At 44.6% G+C, this 18,666-nt stretch overlaps 1 protein-coding gene across 7 annotated transcripts; it reads left to right on the top strand.

Moving 5' to 3' along the window:
* Positions 1 to 343: 343 nt before the first annotated feature.
* LOC121575010 (host cell factor 1-like) lies at positions 344 to 14,602 on the top strand. 7 transcript variants are annotated; one of them, XM_041887768.2, is made up of 28 exons: positions 344 to 473; positions 1,666 to 1,866; positions 2,515 to 2,663; positions 2,827 to 2,987; positions 3,431 to 3,639; positions 3,754 to 3,838; positions 3,970 to 4,076; positions 4,313 to 4,492; positions 4,630 to 4,866; positions 5,144 to 5,292; positions 5,397 to 5,576; positions 5,709 to 5,933; positions 6,318 to 6,425; positions 6,532 to 6,748; positions 6,845 to 6,975; positions 7,315 to 7,453; positions 7,585 to 7,796; positions 7,956 to 8,378; positions 8,517 to 8,955; positions 9,052 to 9,188; positions 9,409 to 9,649; positions 9,959 to 10,240; positions 10,341 to 10,435; positions 10,548 to 10,682; positions 11,241 to 11,426; positions 11,582 to 11,879; positions 12,015 to 12,078; positions 12,182 to 14,602. In XM_041887768.2, the coding sequence occupies exons 2-28, from the start codon at positions 1,671 to 1,673 to the stop codon at positions 12,219 to 12,221; spliced, it is 5,025 nt and encodes a 1,674-aa protein (XP_041743702.2). In that variant the 5' UTR covers positions 344 to 473; positions 1,666 to 1,670; the 3' UTR covers positions 12,222 to 14,602. The 7 variants fall into 7 exon arrangements, with proteins under 7 accessions (XP_041743702.2, XP_041743699.2, XP_041743700.2 ...); XM_041887765.2 differs by having other exon boundaries at positions 6,321 to 6,425; positions 7,956 to 8,955; XM_041887766.2 differs by having other exon boundaries at positions 7,956 to 8,955; positions 9,055 to 9,188.
* Positions 14,603 to 18,666: the final 4,064 nt, after the last annotated feature.

The raw sequence follows: 18,666 nt of genomic DNA, 5'->3' as shown, positions 1-18,666 counted from the left end.
TTATACATAACTTAGAGAACGTCAATAGCACATATTGTATATTTCCTTAATCGTGTATTAAACTGATAGAAATCTGCAATGAGTTTGTTGTGTGTGTCGCCATCTTTAGTAAGGGACAATGTAGACTGTGCAAGTATGATAACTTCCAACGGGCTAAAGGAAATGTTTCAATGTCCAAATGTTAATGACCATTTTAAATATCTCAAACGAAATGATGTAGGTTGTTTTGAATTGAAAATGCACGGTTAGTTTACTCGAAAATGCATTAATTGGTAGCGGTTCTCTACCAGTCGCCATGTTTGTTTTGGGTGACGCCAAATCGCTGTATTTTCCTCCCCTTTGGGTTGTCAAGAAGATGGCAGCTTCCAGGCAGGCATGAGAGGGAATAATTCATCACAAATCGAATGAACTTAGGCTAGTGATTCAAGAGTAGACCCTCAAATCATCTTATTGGAAATAGTGCGTCGAAAGAAGTAAGTAATGCGTCTTATGGACGTCAGGTTTTGTGACTATAGGTGTTTTGTTGTGGCAGACTGCTCGGCCATTTTTCTTGAGGGAGCTTAAAAGTAGGCCGATTTTCGAAAAGATGGCCGATTCCAGACACGGCATGATAAATAACAACACTTTGTATGATATTGAATAACATTCAGCTTATTTGAATAATAAATATATTGAACACTGGCTATATAATACATGTATATTTATCTAACTGAATTGCATGTAATCGGTGCATGTCGCTGTACTAGTACCGTTGCCTCGCATGCTAACATTGTTAGCCAGCTGGCTACGTTAACCTAGCTAATTAGCTATTACTCCGTAGTGCACGCGCGGTTTTCTAATTTATGTGTTGTGAAAGTTCCACTTTTCACGTGGTGGTGTGCATCTGACTTGCATTCGATTCCTCTTGAAATATTTATACAATTTTAATGTAGAGCAGAAACGGAGACAGATTGAATGAATGTGACACAATATGGCGACTCCCAGAGAAGCATGAAAATAGCAATCCACAGTAAACAGGGGTCTAATTAAAAATGCTTTACGTGTATTTAATTGTGGTGCACTTCATCCACAAATTTACCAATATGACTGTAGTGGGATATGGCTGGTACGAGTTATTGATGAAGCAGTAGATTAAACCTTAAATTAACTAACACCGGTATTATTTGTCTGTTTCATTTGTATTCTCTTCCGCCATTTTTCAGACTGGCTGAGGTTTGTTTGGTTGTTACAAGATGGCGGCTCCCATGGAGTAGCACTCTATGATTACTTCAGAGCTTTAACGGCAAAATGCTACTGCAAAAAAACGACATTTAGAAAGAAGTACAATAGAACTTTGTTATACGTTGAGTTGTGGTGATTAATACATATTTATAATTATATTTAGTAAGTATTAGGTGTATTGTGGTAATAATAGCCGGCTTTTTGCGAAGCGTTGTTAAAATGGCGGCTTCCCTGGACTTTACAATGACCATATTATTTTTCACATGTACGCTGTCAATGCATCGGTTTTGGTCCCAGCAATCGAGTGCACGTGCAGTCTTCACTTTGCAAAATGTGTCTTATGTTTTGGTTTCACTTCGCAAGTATCAACAATAGACCTTATCAGAACTTGTCAATATTGCTTTGGAATGCTCCTTTTTTTGTAATTTTTTTTTTCATCTGAAGAGGACATGACATTTCCTGGTTCCGTGGTGTCTGGGACCACTAGTTCATCTCTGCAGCCACGATGGAAGCGGGTTCTAGGATGGTCTGGGCCTGTGCCTCGGCCCAGACATGGTCACAGAGCCGTTGCTATAAAGGAATTGATGGTTGTTTTTGGAGGAGGAAATGAAGGAATTGTGGATGAATTGCATGTCTACAACACAGGTAAGATAATTTAGCGGAAATGTGTAGCCTGACCTATTTATTACCTGAGAAACTGTCGCCGTCTGGTGGTACAGAACTGAAAGCGCACAAAAAAAATGGCGCGCTAAAATTAAATGGACGACAGGGGTACCGTTTTGAACACTAAATTATGCTGTATCGCATGTGGAATGGATGCACGCAATTTCTGTTCACATGACTGTACTGATATTTTCCTGAGTAGCAAAGTTAGGTAGGCCTATTTCAACATTTTGTTCCCAAGAAAGACAATGGATTGCAGCAATTCCCATGTTTTATGATATTGTGACTTATGTAGTCAACATGCACAGCTATACAAGTCTTACATTCTTCTTATTGTCTATGTTTAGTTTTATGAGGGAGAAAGTATGTTACAATTGACATTTCAGTTGTTGTTTTTAATCTTTGGGTTATGCAGATATAAGTACAATGTATAGAATATTCAACATGCACTTCTCATGTGACATACCTGGCCTGAAGATGCAGGCTGCATTTGTCAGAGATGCTTGGATCATGCTCAAGTAAATATTTACTCAAAGAGCATTCGCTTCACACCTCACATCATAGGCGTACCTAGCACTTGACAACCCAACGTTGTCTACACACAGACTAACCTCTACTTGTTTCATCTAGCAACAAACCAATGGTTTATCCCTGCGGTTCGTGGTGATATTCCCCCTGGATGTGCTGCATACGGTTTTGTTTGTGATGGCACCCGGCTTCTGGTGTTTGGTGGAATGGTGGAATATGGAAAATACAGCAACGATCTCTATGAGCTACAGGTATTGGAATGCTTACAGCACACTCTCGCTCTAAACATTGGTAGCGATAAAACCAGGGATAAAATGGCTGTCTTTAAGTACTTATAAATAGATTATTATGATTACTGGATTACAGCATGCTATCATCTTTTGCATTTTGTCTTGTATGCTTTTTCTTGTTCAGGCCAGCAGATGGGAATGGAAAAAGTTAAAAGCTAAGTCCCCCAAAAATGGCCCACCTCCCTGTGCTCGACTTGGCCACAGTTTCTCTCTGGTGGGCAACAAGTGCTTCTTGTTTGGAGGGCTGGCTAATGACAGCGAGGACCCCAAAAACAACATCCCTAGGTACAGTTGCCATAAGAAGGAGACGTGAAATGTGACCAGTGGAGTAACAGGATAAACTGATGGGGCGGCAGGTAGCCTAGCGGTTAAGAGGTTTGAATCCCTGAACCGACTAGGTGAAAAATCTGTCGATGTGCCCTTGAGCAAGGCACTTAACCCCAATTGCTCCTGTAAGTCACTCTGGATAAGAGACTGCTAAATTACTAAAATGTGAATGGTTTCTAGTAAGTACTGCTTGACTTGGGCAGGAGCTCACTGGAGCGGAGTACCGGCTCCTCAAATATTCTACTGCTTGAGCGCCTGTTCCTCTTATAGAATACTAGCTCTAAAGTCTTTTGGAGCTCCTGCCCCTAAATATAAACAGTACTGGCACCCAAAATGAGCACTGGTAGTAAGCAATTGGAAAGACAAAGACATTCTGACTGAAATCTCTCTTTTGTCACTAGATACCTGAATGATCTGTACACCCTGGAGCTTCGTGCTGGCTCCAGTGTTGTGGGCTGGGATATACCAATTACTTATGGTGTTTTGCCTCCTCCTCGCGAGAGCCACACTGCTGTAGTGTACACAGAAAAGGAGAGCAAGAAATCTCACCTGATCATCTATGGAGGGATGAGTGGCTGTCGTCTGGGAGATCTATGGACTCTTGACATTGGTAGGCTCCCGAGTTAACAGTATTACCATATTATTAACAGTGAACCATTTGTCTCTTACTCTAATGAATCAGTCTTGTCAATGTATTTTCTAAATTATCTTGCTCTGTCTACAGACACCCTGACCTGGACTAAGCCATCAGTGAATGGCACAGCACCTCTGCCCAGGAGTCTCCACTCTGCCATCACCATCACAAACAAGTGAGATCTCCCTAAATACCTGTTGGAAAGATCAATTCAGTGTCTGGGATAACAATCGGTTAAATCTCTCTCAGCAGAAACCTATTTTGTGACTGCTTGCTTCTGATCTCTTTGTCTGCCTCTCATTGTAGGATGTTTGTGTTTGGGGGATGGGTTCCCCTTGTTATGGATGACGTGAAGGTGGCAACACATGAAAAGGAATGGAAGTGCACAAACACACTGGCCTGCCTAAATCTCGGTTCGTCTTTCCCATTTTAAGTTATTGGTGCTAATACTTGCATTTAACCTTACATACTGTTGAGTAAAGTTTATATAGATTTGTGCATTATGAATTGACCTACTTCAACAAGCTCATTCTGAGTGAAACCATTCACTGTGACACTTCCATTGATAAATGGCACAGTGTCACCTGGTGGTGAAATTATATTACTGTCAAAAAATAAAATGTAACCCTCATGTTTCTTTTTACCCCAGACTCCATGGCCTGGGAATCAGTGTTGATGGATACCTTGGAGGACAATATCCCAAGGGCCCGGGCAGGACATTGTTCTGTGGCCATCAACTCCAGGTTGTATGTCTGGAGTGGCCGTGACGGTTACCGTAAAGCATGGAACAACCAAGTCTGTTGTAAAGACCTCTGGTACCTTGAGACAGGTGAGTCACCATTATTTTGCTCATTTACTCTGATAAAGCAAGCCCACATTATTTGCTCACGTGTGCTCTTGGCAAGGCTTACTCTGCTTCTGTTGATTGCTTATAAGAAATGTGATCATTTTGTCTTTTGGTTACAGAGAGGCCACACGCTCCCTCGAGGGTGCAGCTTGTCCGTGCCAACACCAACTCCCTGGAGGTGAGCTGGGGCGCTGTGTCCACCTCAGACACCTACCTGCTGCAGCTGCAGAAGTACGACATCCCAGCTGCCACTGCTGCCACCTCGCCGGCCCTCACCGCCACCTCTTCTTTGCCAGGGAACTCGCCCAAAAGCCCAGCTGCAGCTGCTCCCTCTGCTCAGAACCTACCACACACAGGTATCACTATGGTGCCCCATGCTTCCTCCCCTACTATCCTTCCCAACATGCCCGGAAGCCCGCTGGCTGCCTCCACAGCTCCTGGGCCAGTTAAAACCATGCATGTCCTACTTGTTTTGTGGAGGCTGTTCGTACCATTTTGTGGACTATCGTCATAGATAGTTTGCATTGTTCTCTTCTACAGCACATTGTATTTCGATAACCGTAGCCCAAAATGGTATGTATAAAGCAGACCTTGAAGGCTCTATAATGAGCAGGTATTCTGTTTATTTGACAGCCATCTTGAAGGTTGCAGCCCCTCAGTCTGGCACGGGTACCTCCCTTGTTACTGTGCGAGCCAACCAGGCTGGGAAATCCCCTGTCACTGTGACATCACTTCCTCCAGGAGTTCGGATGATGGTTCCTGCCCAGACTGCCCAAGGAACGGTATGGACAATTGTGAATTGGTTTTGTTATTCAAGGATAAAAAGTTGTCAAGAGTAATGCCAAGAGAGCATTGTCTCACTCAAGACTGTTTGTTTTCCTTTAAGCCAATTGGCAATAGCCCTCAGATGAGTGGCATGGCAGCTTTGGCTGCAGCTGCAGCAGCCACACAGAAGATCCCGCCCTCTTCAGGCACTGTGCTCAACATTCCAGCAGGTGCCACCCTTGTCAAAACCATAGCTGTCTCCCCTGGCTCCACCACAGTCAAAACGTCATCTCCTCTCATGGTAAGACTCCTAAAATATCAGTCTGTGGAAATGAAACTCGCTGGCAGAATGTATGGGTTTGTCAGGCAGTCTCTGTCAAGGCCCAGTTTAGAATTGACACCGGAAAAAACATTTAGTATTTTCTACTTCCAGGTCAGTAACCCAGCCACTCGCATGCTGAAGACGGCTGCAGCTCAGGTGGGCACAGCGACTGTATCATCACCCAACTCGCCCAACCGACCCATCATCACTGTGCACAAGTCAGGCACGGTCACTGTAGCCCAGCAACACCAGGTGGTTACCACCATGGTGGGAGGAGTCACCAAGACCATCACCCTGGTCAAGAGCCCCCTTACTATGGGAGGCAGCGGCACTCTGGTGAGAGAACTAGACAGTCTTACAGGACAGGGAGGGAGTACAGGGAGAAGGCTGTGTGAGAAATGGCTCTCCTTATACAAGATCCCACTTAAGGATTTTATATGCATGCCGTGAACTGAGAAATAGTTCTGCACACTTGGATTTCTTTATTTCGTCCCCCACCTGTATCCATATGACTCTAGGCATGAACCCGTTATAGAAGATGTGGCTGTGGAAAACAGCTTGATTTCATAGATCTGCATGACTGTCAGGGTCAGTTAGCATGGAATAATGTGGCTAGCCACACTCACAGTTCAGTTGTCCGCCTGACACACTGATTTCCTGAGGCCAAATACTGTGATGTTTTCTGGTGACTCATAAACTTGAGTCTCTCTCCTATGTCAGCAGATCTCCAGCCTTGGCAAGATGATATCTGTGGTACAAACCAAGCCAGTGCAGACATCAGCTGTTACAGGCCAGGCTTCCATTAACCCTCTATCACAGCTCATACAGGTCAGCTATCTTCATGAGTGCAGGAAAAGGAGCTAGCTAATACTCCATGGACAGGCACAGCCGGCTTTCACTTGATCATATTCATAATCCACTTTGTCGCCCGTAGACTAAGGGTTCTCTCCCTGCCGGCACCATACTGAAGCTGGTGACATCAGCAGACGGCAAGCCCACCACAATCATCACCACGTCCCAGGCAGGGGGCACAGGGAACAAGCCCACCATCCTGAACATCAGTGGCATGTCACCCACCACAAGCAAACAGGGCACCACCATCATCAAGACCATCCCAATGTCTGCTATTATGACCCAGCCTGGAGCCACAGGTCAGAACCCACTGGCTTCATGTTTCAGGGACAATACAACAGAATACAATGGGACCATATGCTGACAGGTAGTATAATTTTTTGTTTTGCTAACAGTGACCAGCAGCATAGGGAAGATGCCCTACACCATCCTCACCACCAAGATGATGACCTCTGGCACTCCAGGCAAAATCATCACTACCATGCCCAAGCTTGGCACTGCAACTGGCCAGCAGGGGCTGACACAGGTACCTCACAGAAATGACCCTTACAACCTCTTGTAGCAAATGCATGATATTGCACAATATTTATGTGTTGAAGATGTTTCACAGTTTTTACATTGGTGCTCTTTCCTATAACTTTTAAATATCACATGGCATTTATATTTAGTCACATACGATACATCCCGTACAGCAAAGCCTTTGGAGCAGTTGAAATGCTTGTATACTTCTGGGGACTATATTTGGATCTGCTCTGTTGATTGGTGCTACTAATACATTTGGCTGTATCAAATGTCTTGCCCTAGTAGATGAGTTTTATAGTGCCCCCTAGTGTCTCAATTATACCTCCCCCTTGGTGGTTTTAAGGTGGTTTTGAAGGGTGCTCCGGGCCAACCTGGTACCATTCTGCGCACTGTACCCATGGGTGGAGTCCGACTCGTCACCCCGGTTACGATGACTTCTGTTAAGCCCAATGTAACTACACTGGTCGTCAAGGGAACAACTGGTATGGATGACATTTCATAATTACTCCTTGATTGCAAATGGTCTGTTCAATTAATAAGCATGCAGTAAAAAAAAATCTGGCAAAGTTTCAGCTGTCTGCCCTTTGAGTTTGTGATTTATTTGTTCCCCTAGGTGTCACCACCCTGGGGACAGTCACAGGCACAGTCTCCTCCAGCCTGGCAGGGGGAAGTGTAGCCAGTGCCAATGCCTCTCTGGCAACTCCCATTGCCACCCTGGGAACCATCGCCACCCTGCCCAGCCAAGTCATCAACCCCACTGCCATCACTGTGTCAGCGGCCCAGGCCAGTCTGACCACAGCCACTACCCTGTCCACCTCCACCATGGTAAGACAGCTAGGGGCTATTCTTTATACAGAAATGTAGATGTAGCTCCAATTTATGTTATTGAGAATTGGAACATGAAATGTCATGCTGCCCAATGTGGAGCACTTTTTGAATGGGTTTTCTCAGTCATAATCAATACCTGATATGCTCTCATTGCAGTCGGTGAACCAGCCAACCCAGGTGACTCTCATCACCACCCCCAGCGGGGTTGAGGCCCAGCCAGTGCAGGACCTGCCTGTGTCCTTCCTGGCCTCACCCACCTCTGAGCAGCCCTCCTCCACTGGGGTTGGGGATGCCCCTGGTACTGTCACCATGGTCTGCTCCAACCCCCCCTGTGAGACCCACGAGACAGGAACCACTAACACAGCAACCACAGCCGCCTCCACTATAGGTGGGGTGCAAAAGTTCTGCTCCAACCCCCCCTGTGAGACGCATGAGACGGGCACCACCAACACGGCCACCACTGCATCTGCTAACATGTCAGTGCCGCGTGTCTGCTCCAACCCTCCTTGTGAGACCCACGAGACTGGAACCACCAACACCGCAACGACCACTTCCACCAACATGGGAGTGGCAATGAGGGTGTGTACAAGCCCTCCGTCAGAGACCCATGAGATGGGCACCACTAACACCTCGACGACCACCCACTCCATCATGGGCACTAACCAAATGGGTACTGTCCAGAGTAGCTCATCATCTCTGCCCTCCTCTCCCCCTCAGACGACCACCTCTGCTTACCCCGGAACTGCCACAGGCAACCAGGGACCAGAAAACCTGCGCACCGGCACCACCTTCACCCCCACCACAGCACGCTCTAACATGGGCTCAGCCCAGACCGGCACTGTGCAGAGTCCCAAGCCAGCCGTGGGCCTTACGGTTTGCTCTAACCCGCCCTGCGAGACACATGAAACGGGCACAACCAGCACTGCCACTCAGTCCTCGTCCGGCATGGGTAACGGGCAGACTGGCACTGTGCAGAAGGTGTGCTCAAACCCACCCTGCGAGACCCACGAAACGGGGACCACCAGCACCCCGTCCCAGGCCAGCTCCAACATGGCTGGGAACCAGACAGGAACAGGGACGGTGCAGAGGGTGTGTTCCAACCCCCCCTGTGAAACCCACGAGACTGGCACCACCAACACGGCAACTACTGCCACAGGTGGAATGCTAGAATACATACTTGTTTTCAATATTTTTATTTTTAAAAATGTTTTAGGATTATATTTCATGCCCTGTGTTAATGCGTGTCCTACAGCAGATGGAGCAGACGGAAGCACCAGCAGTACAGAGACTCCCTCCACCACTGCATCAGGAACAACCCCAGCCACCACCCAGAGCAGAGCCATCACTACTGTGACCCAGTCCACACCAGCCCCGGGGCCCTCAGTACCTGTAAAAGAAGCACTAACAATACTTTGCCAGTCTAGACTACTGATGCACTAGCAATTTCAGAATTGTCATGCTAACGGTCTAGTTCTAAATCACTCACTGGCATGGTTAGGCAAATTATCAGCAACTAATGCCAAAAATAAATGCATTATATTGACAATTCAGTCATCTTGGCCATTTTAAGAATTTGCACTCTTGCTCATTTCTACCCTTGTATTTCCAGTCCATTTCTTCAATCACTGAGGGTGCAGCAGTTTCCACAGAAGAGCCCATGCAGACTGATGCGGCCACAGAGGGGGGAGACACCGCTATGGAGACTGGGCTCCCCCCAGAGCTGATGTCAGAGGGACAGATGAGAACAGGTCTGTCTACAGAGGAACTGGCTGTGACTGCAGCAGCGGAGGCAGCAGCACAGGCCCGGGCCATCCAGGCAGTTCTCCAGGCAGCACAGCAGGTCGCCATGAGTAAGTATGGCCTTCAGATTGTTGGTAAATTACATAGATTAATCTGAAGACTTAACGTGTGTGAAGACAACCGCTACCCATTTACATTTTGGTCATTTAGCAGACGCTCTTAACCAGAGCGACTAACCGATGCAATTGGGGTTAAAAGCCTTGCTCAAGGGCACATCGACAGATTTTTCACCTAGTCAGCTCTGGGATTCAAACCAGCAACCTTTTGGTTACTGGCCCAACGGTCTTTAACCGCTAGGCTACCTGCCGCCCCAACTGCCACAGTCTCACAATCAAAATGTAAGTTCTTTGCATGCATAGACGAGGGTGATTCTGGCTCAGACGGACAGCAGACCACCACAATCCCCATCGTTCTGACCCAGCAAGAGCTGGCGGGCCTGGTCCAGCAGCAGCAGCAGCTCCAGGAGGCTCAGGCCCAAGCCCAGGCCCAGCAGCAAGGAAACACCCAAGCCCTGCCCACTGAGGGCCTGGCTCCCGCAGACAGCCTCAATGACCCCACGTCTGAGAGCAACGGACACAATGAGATGGTTGCAGCCATTTCCAGTGCAGTGGCATCACTGCTGCCGCGCACCTCCACTGAGAGTAAGTCTTTCTGAAAAATTTAAAAAATGCTTTGTTCTTACTGATAGTGTTTCTCCAGGTCTTAAATTGACCTCTCCCTTGTGTCCCATTGACTCTGTAGCTTTGGCCCCCTCAAGCACATTTGCTGTTTCCAGTCCAGCCAAGCTGCAACCTGCAGCTTCTCTAGCAGAGATGGCCAATGGCATCGAGGGTGGGGTGAGTACCCATATTGGTCCTGTTTTTATCCTGCCGGTTTGATGATCAGAATTTGAGAGGAACATTGAATGGCATAGCATGTTCTAACTCCCTTTTTGTCTCTGTCATACAGAAGCTAAACCCTCAACCAGCCCCTATCAAGACACTTGTAAAAAAAGAGAACCAATGGTTCGATGTTGGAATCGTCAAGGTGACAAACATGGTGGTCACACACTTCTTCATCCCAGGGGACAATTCTCAAGTAGAGGTAAGCCTCAAAGATGGATTCATCTCCCGAGTGGCGCAGCGGTCTAAGGCACTACATTGCAGTGCTTGAGGCATCACTACAGACCCAGGTTCGATCCCAGGCTGTGTCACAACCGGCTGTGACCGGGAGTCCCATAGAGCGGCGCACAATTTGGCCCAGCGTCGTCCGGGTTAGGGGAGGGTTTGGCCGAGTGGGCTTTACTCGCGCTCTAGCGACTCCTTGTGGCGGGCCGGGCACCTGCAGGCTGACTTTGGTCGTCAGTTGAACAGTGTTTCCTCCGACACATTGGTGCAGCTGGCTTCCGGGTTAAGCGGGCGGGTGTTAAGGAGCACGGTTTGGCGGGTCATGTTTTGGAGGACGCATGACTTGACCTTCGCCTCTCCCAAGCCCGTTGGGGAATTGCAGTGATGAGACAAGATCGCAATTGGATATCATGAAATTGGGGAGAAAAAGGGGGTAAAATACACCAAAATAACTAACAATAGATAGATAGATTCATGCCTTTATGGCTTAGAGATCAGTGAGTTTAGTGCAGCACTAACGATGTGTGTGTTGTAGGATGACTCTGGTGCCATCCCAGACTACAACCAGATGAAGAAAATGGAGCTGCAGCCTGGCACAGCCTACAAGTTCCGTGTCGCTGGCATCAATGCTTGTGGTCGTGGTTCCTTCTCAGAGATCTCTGCTTTCAAGACCTGTCTACCAGGCTTCCCAGGAGCACCTTGTGCCATCAAAATCAGCAAGGTAAAACTATGCAAAATAGTCATGAAACAATTACTGTATTAGAACACCCTTGACAAATAAACACAAGTTGTCAAGTTTTTCTAGTCTTGATGGAATGTTGATTGTATTTTTGCTGGTTTTGCGTTAAAACAACAGTTCCATCTTTTCCCCCTCAGAGCCCAGATGGTGCCCACCTCACCTGGGAGCCTCCTTCGGTGACATCAGGGAAGATCATTGAGTATTCTGTGTACCTGGCCATCCAAAGCACCCAGACAGCTGAGCCCAAGACCTCCACCCCAGCCCAGCTGGCCTTCATGCGGGTGTACTGTGGGCCCAACCCCGCCTGCCTGGTGCAGTCCACCAGCCTCTCGAACGCCCACATTGACTACACCACCAAGCCCGCCATCATCTTCCGCATAGCCGCACGCAACGAGAAGGGCTACGGCCCTGCCACACAAGTCCGATGGCTGCAAGGTGGGCAGACTGATTTTAAATTCTGCTGTTCAACTAAATGGAGCAGCGTCTTATCAATCGTAATTATGGTTGTACTTGATTTGTTTGTGTTTTTAAGTAAGGTTTCCCTTGAATGGATTTCTCTCCCCTTTTCAGAGTCCAGCAAAGATGGCGCCTCAGCAAAACCAGCCCCAAAAAGACCAGTTTCCTCACCTGATGTGTAAGTACCTGGTTCCATCTAGGCTACATTACATCACTCACTGGTCACTCAACAAAGGCAAATGATCTTAAAAATAGAGTTTTGCTTTCTGTCTGCCCTGCAGTAAGGCTGCTGGTCAAAAGAAAGCAAGAACGGACCAGTGAGATGGCACAGATGACCCCCCCCCGCTCTCCTTTTTGACCAGGAAGACTGATCTCTTCATCCTCATCCTGACCCCATCCTCGAGTTGACCCACAACCAGCCAGCAACAAAAGCAAAATGGCAGCAGAAACCCTAGATGAAAATCAATAAGAGAGATGGTTCTGTAGGCAAGACCCCTTTTTCTATAGGTCATATTCTTTCTATAGCAACACAAATTAAAAAAGCACATTATAGCTTTTACTTCATTAGTCTTTTTCGTTTTTCTTTCCCCCTAGCTACTTTTATTATACATATTTGTGGCTAGTTTCAGTAGTTGTAGAGAAACATTTACAGCGTCACAAGCTGTGAGCCGGCCTGAGCTTAATGTTACTTTTTTTTAAATTATTTTTGGGGGATGTAGAGAGAGGGACTTCATGAGATGATGTACAGTTTGAGCATGTGCTGAACAGGAGGCAGTGGTGGTGTTGGTTTAGATGGGAGGAACAATCAAAATGGAAAAACAAACAAAGCACTTGTCCTCAAAAGGGGAAATGTTGTCCCTCAAGCAGAAATGTTCTTCATTTAAGAAACCAATATATACAGACATCATACTGGACTCCAGTCTCCTGGTAATCTCATCACTGTGCTTTTGCCCCTGAGATGAGGATTGATGGCTCTGGTGGAGAAAGGATTGAATGACGAAGGAAGACATTTGTAGAGGAACAGAGACTTTGCTAGGACTGAAAATAAAATAAAATAGCAAGCAATGATGCAGAACTTTGCGTCGTTTTTTTCTATTTTTTTAAGCTTTTCCCTGTGTGTATCACCATGCATTTTTAAAACGTCAACTGCTTTTCTTTTTTTATGTTTATTATTGTTCATCCCCATAGTTTAAGTGTTTGTGGGAAGAGGGGTGACAGTGCTGAGGTAGCCACTATATTTTAAAATATTGGTTTGATCAGTTGTATGTTCTTGTTGTATCAGAGAGTATGAAAAATAAAGGCTTTTGTATTTGTTCTGACTAGGACCGCAAATGTAATAGGACTGAAGGGAATTTGAAACAGACCCATGGAGAGGAGTGCATTTTGTTTACTACATCTTCCAATGCTTGTGTTGCTGTGTGTATGCCAAACATGGACAATTAATGAAGAAGAATCTGATCAGTTCCACATTCCTTCCCTCCTGCCCCAATACACCACCTTTCCAATCAGTAATTTGTATACGCTTTTCTTTTGGACTCATTAATTTGAGTACCCACCCCACTCCTTAAATTTATTTTAGACCATGAAATAATATATTTGGAGACTTTCCTTCCTGATACTGTTGAGGAAGATGTGTATTTAATTTTTTTAGGCTCTGTATTTGACCAATTATAGAGGTGAGATGTGCAAGTTAATTGTGAGAAGTATACCTGTATGTTTTTAAATTGGGATGTCTTGGTGGGGAAGGAAGATGCATAGCCAGAGTTTGGACTCGCTTGTAAATTAGTTATTCCATAGCAAGAATAAAATAACATCTTGGCCTTTTATATAATTACCTGTACCAAAATGTTTTTACATGTTGGTCATCTCGATTGCCTTTTGTGTCATGACTTTATATAAAAAAACATGGTGCGTATAGATGTCTATATATATATATATATATATATATATATAGAGATATAGATAGATAGATAGATAATCTCTATATCATCTCCCTGATCAATTGCTATGACTTGCATTTGTAAAACAGATTTGCTCAGAATCACATCGAGGTGCATTACCAGTACCGAAATATTTATATTCAGGATAAATCACCCATGGAGTTTTATAGAGAGGGAAGTCGTGGAGTGGTGATGACTGTATTCAGTATGTAAAAATAAAGAGTTTTCAGAATGGAAATGGCCAGAGGGTAATGAAGCCAAGGGAGAACTTGCTACCTCTCAGGATTGTAGTACTTGCACCTTGGTTTCAGTCTCTCGATTCTCCTGATTTACTTCTATAATGAAAACCCTAATTCATATATAGCCATGATTTTGAGTAAAACTAGACATGCATGCAACCAGTGTATTTTAGTAGTGATGCCTTAAATTAGACCATAAACTGAAGGATCTAAAAAAAAAAAAACATTTGAGTTTGTTCCTTTCCATGTGGTATACAAATGTGTCTGTTCTTTTCTTCCACAGTACCTTCACAGAGTCACATTTTGCACCCTTATTAGGTCGGTCATCAACAGTGCGGAGGTCTCTCTGAACTTTTCCTCCCACACTGAGGCAGGTGCTGGTCTTACCGCTGACACTTGACGTTGCGAGTTTCTTCCGGTTGTTTGCAGGTTATCTGGAATTGTCCTATATTTTCCAATGTGTGTTTTTGTACTGTAGGAAGTAATGTATCATATATCATCAAAATAAACATGTTAAACATCACAATTTCCCGTCATTGTGGGATACTTTGATAACAAGTTTACCGTTTTATATTAGTTTTTATTTGGAATTCAGTTGTTTTCAGACTTGATTTGTTCGTTTTAATTTAGTTTAAGTTGTATACAAATATTTCAGTTTCGTATTTATATTATTTAGTTTCAGTTTTAGTGTTAAGGACAGAACATGCATGGGAGGCTGTATAGTTTTTTTGTTTTTTTGTCACTACAGGGGGGCCGTTATAAAGTGAAGGGTCAGGTCATATGTTTGGTTTAAATTATAAAGTCAATGGCCGTGTTCGAGAGCATCAAAACCGTGATGTATCATGGGTAAATTGTGACTGACTGATCTACAAATTATATTCAAATGAAATTGTATTTGTCACATGCGCCGAATACAACAAGTGTAGACCTTACAGTGAAATGTTTACTTACAAGCCCTTAACCAACAACGCAATTTTAAGAAAGAATACCCCCCCCAAAAAAAAAAATACATCAAAAAAAAAAAATACAAGTAACAAATAACTAAAGAGCAGCAGTAAAATAAGAATAGCGAGGCTATATACAGGGGGTACCGGTACCGAGTCAATGTGTGTTGGGGGAGGGGGATGCAAATAGTCTGGGTAGCCATTTGATTAGATGTTCAGGAGTCTTCTAGCTTGGGGGTAGAAGCTGTTTAGAAGCCTCTTGGACCTAGACTTGGCGCTCCGGGTACTGCTTGCCGTGCGGTAGCAGAGAGAACAGTCTATTACTAGGGTTGAGTCACAAGCTGTGTTCGAATACCCATACTAACATACTGTATACTACATACTTAATGAGTATATACTACATACTATTAGTTCATTTTAGTATACTGTAAACGAACGGTATCGTTTCAGTTGAGCGTACTAGAGCTTGCCTGTCTACCGGAAGTTGATGCTGTTGCTATGCAACCTTTTACTAGCATAACAAATGACTAGCTAAACATTGTACGATTTCGGGTGTGTTCGTAAATTCAATCTGGAGTGCCAGAGTGCGCTCTGGGCGTTCGTAAATCCAGAGCGTTGTCAGATTGTCCGTTCGTAAATTCAGAGCGTTTAGCTCTCGGAGTCACAAGCTGTGTTCGAATATCCATACTAACATACTGTATACTACATACTTAATTAGTATATACTACATACTATTAGTTCATTTTAGTATACTGCGTTGGTGACTGTAACTGTGCTGCGGGCAACAATTTCATAACGTTTTTTTGCTGACGTTTACTCACACCTACCATATTCAACGGGTGTTGAGCGTTCGTAAATTCATCCGTTATTCTGCGCGAGAGTGCTCTGAAATCGGAGTAGATAGCCAGAATTGAAACGCACAACGACTATAGTCCTAGTTAGTTAGATACTTTCACGTCACAGAACGCTAAATTGTCGCTGGTCCCATCAGATAACATGGCACACGTTAGCCCACCCCAATTTGGCGGAAGATCTGTCTCCCTCCAGCAGGTGGCGTTTTCGCTTTTTCGCCCACCAAGCAAGGACTTTTTGTATGGAGGTCAATGAGTCTAATTTGATCAATAAAAAAGTGAATGGCTTATTTGCTACGTGAGGTTTATTTGATCGAATAGAAGTTTCGTAATGCTTAAGTTGTTATGAGTGTACTGATTTAAGTAGGACACGTGACATCCCGGCAACTTTGAGAAAAAACACTATATAGGAGTTGTCTCGAGATAGCGATGCATATTAATGTAATGAGGCTAGTAGCATAGCGTCTCTCTCCATTGAATAAAGGCGGTTGACGTTAACAACCCTAATCGAATATTCCTAAATGGATTACAATGATGACATGTATCCACTAATCCAAAGAAAGGATAGGCGAGAGCTAGACATCCCGCAATGCCGCTTTGTAGATAACGACTCCCATTGTTAGGGCGGAGAGACATCTGTATCTTGTTGGTATAGCCCAAGTTTATCGCAAGTCCAGAGGACTCGAATCGACTATCTTAATATAGGAAGACACTTGGCTGTCATTAGTATATTATTATGCAGGCTACACTTACATGCAGGCCACAGCGTTTTATAGGCTTTGCATTATTATAATCATCAACTTCCTCCAATGCGTTTTGAATCAAGCACCGGCAATTAGCCATTTTTCCTCACCAGATGCTAGGGGGGCTCGAACCCACGATTTCGACTCAACCGCTTTAGCAGTGTGTGCCACCTAGAAGCGATGGTGATAATCTTAGCCTACATGAGTGCTATTAGTCAAATCCATAAGGCTCTTGCTGTTATTGTTACAATAAACTGTTGTAAGGATCTAATTTATAACCATCTTTCTGTGTTCCAATACACGTTGTGTTTGCTAATCCAAGTTTATCATTTTAAAAGGCTAATTGATCATTAGAAAACCCTTTTGCAATTATGTTAGCACAGCTGAAAACTGTTGTGCTGATTAAAGAAGCAATAAAACTGGCCTTCTTGAGGCTAGTTGAGTATCTGGAGCATCAGCAGTTGCAAAGAAAAAGTCCAGTGTCTGTGTTCTTTTGCCCATCTTAATCTTTTATTTTTATTGGCCAGTCTGAGATATGGCTTTTTGTTTGCATCTCTGCCTAGGTCAGCATCCCGGAGTCGCCTCTTCACTGTTGACGTTGAGACTGGTGTTTTGCGGGTACTATTTAATGAAGCTGCCAGTTGAGGACCTGTGAGGCGTCTGTTTCTCAAACTAGACACCCTTGCTCAGTTATGCACCGGGGCCTCCCACTCCTCTTTCTATTCTGGTTAGAGCCAGTTTGCGCTGTTCTGTGAAGGGAGTAGTACACAGCATTGTACGAGATCTTCAGTTTCTTGGCAATATCTCGCATGGAATAGCCTTCATTTCTCAGAACAAGAATAGACTGACGAGCTTCAGAAGAAAGTTATTTGTTTCTGGCTATTTTGATCCTGTAATCGAACCCACAATTGCTGATGCTCCAGATACTCAACTAGTCTCAAGAAGGCCAGTTTTATTGCTTTTTTAATCAGCACAACAGTTTTCAGCTGTGCTAACATAATTGCAAAAGGGTTTTCTAATGATCAATTAGCCTTTTAAAATGATAAACTTGGATTAGCAAACACAATGTGCCATTGAAACACAGGACTGATGGTTGCTGATAATGGGCCTCTGTACGCCTATGTAGATATTCCATAAAAAAATCAGCCGTTTCCAGCTACAATAGCCATTTACAACATTAACAATGTCTACACTGTATTTCTGATCAATTTGATGTTATTTTAATGGACAAAAAAATTGATTTTCTTTCGATAACAAGGACATTTCTAAGTGACCCTAAACTCTTGAACAGTAGTGTATATACAGTGGGGAGAACAAGTATTTGATACACTGCCGATTTTGCAGGTTTTCCTACTTACAAAGCATGTAGAGGTCTGTAATTTTTATCATAGGTACACTTCAACTGTGAGAGACGGAATCTAAAACAAAAATCCAGAAAATCACATTGTATGATTTTTAAGTAATTAATTTGCATTTTATTGCATGACATAAGTATTTGATACATCAGAAAAGCAGAACTTAATATTTGGTACAGAAACCTGTGTTTGCAATTACAGAGATCATACGTTTCCTGTAGGTCTTGACCAGGTTTGCACACACTGCAGCAGGGATTTTGGCCCACTCCTCCATACAGACCTTCTCCAGATCCTTCAGGTTTCGGGGCTGTCGCTGGGCAATACGGACTTTCAGCTCCCTCCAAAGATTTTCTATTGGGTTCAGGTCTGGAGACTGGCTAGGCCACTCCAGGACCTTGAGATGCTTCTTACGGAGCCACTCCTTAGTTGCCCTGGCTGTGTGTTTCGGGTCGTTGTCATGCTGGAAGACCCAGCCACGACCCATCTTCAATGCTCTTACTGAGGGAATGAGGTTGTTGGCCAAGATCTTGTGATACATGGCCCCATCCATCCTCCCCTCAATACAGTGCAGTCGTCTTGTCCCCTTTGCAGAAAAGCATCCCCAAAGAATTATGTTTACACCTCCATGCTTCACGGTTGGGATGGTGTTCTTGGGGTTGTACTCATCCTTCTTCTTCCTCCAAACACGGCAAGT

Source organism: Coregonus clupeaformis, chromosome 10, assembly GCF_020615455.1.
Source record: "Coregonus clupeaformis isolate EN_2021a chromosome 10, ASM2061545v1, whole genome shotgun sequence".
Lineage (NCBI taxonomy): Eukaryota > Metazoa > Chordata > Actinopteri > Salmoniformes > Salmonidae > Coregonus > Coregonus clupeaformis.
The sequence above is the reverse complement of the archived record's forward strand: the minus strand, read 5'-3'. Positions and strand labels throughout refer to the sequence as shown.

Excerpts from the sequence above, each read along its gene's own strand:
- LOC121575010 (XM_041887763.2), top strand. The coding sequence starts at position 1,671 with ATGACATTTCCTGGTTCCGTGGTGTCTGGGACCACTAGTTCATCTCTG. Across the intron at positions 1,867-2,514 it reads ATTGCATGTCTACAACACAG|CAACAAACCAATGGTTTATC; the intron begins GTAAGATAATTT and ends TGTTTCATCTAG. Across the intron at positions 9,650-9,958 it reads AGCACAGCAGGTCGCCATGA|ACGAGGGTGATTCTGGCTCA; the intron begins GTAAGTATGGCC and ends TTGCATGCATAG.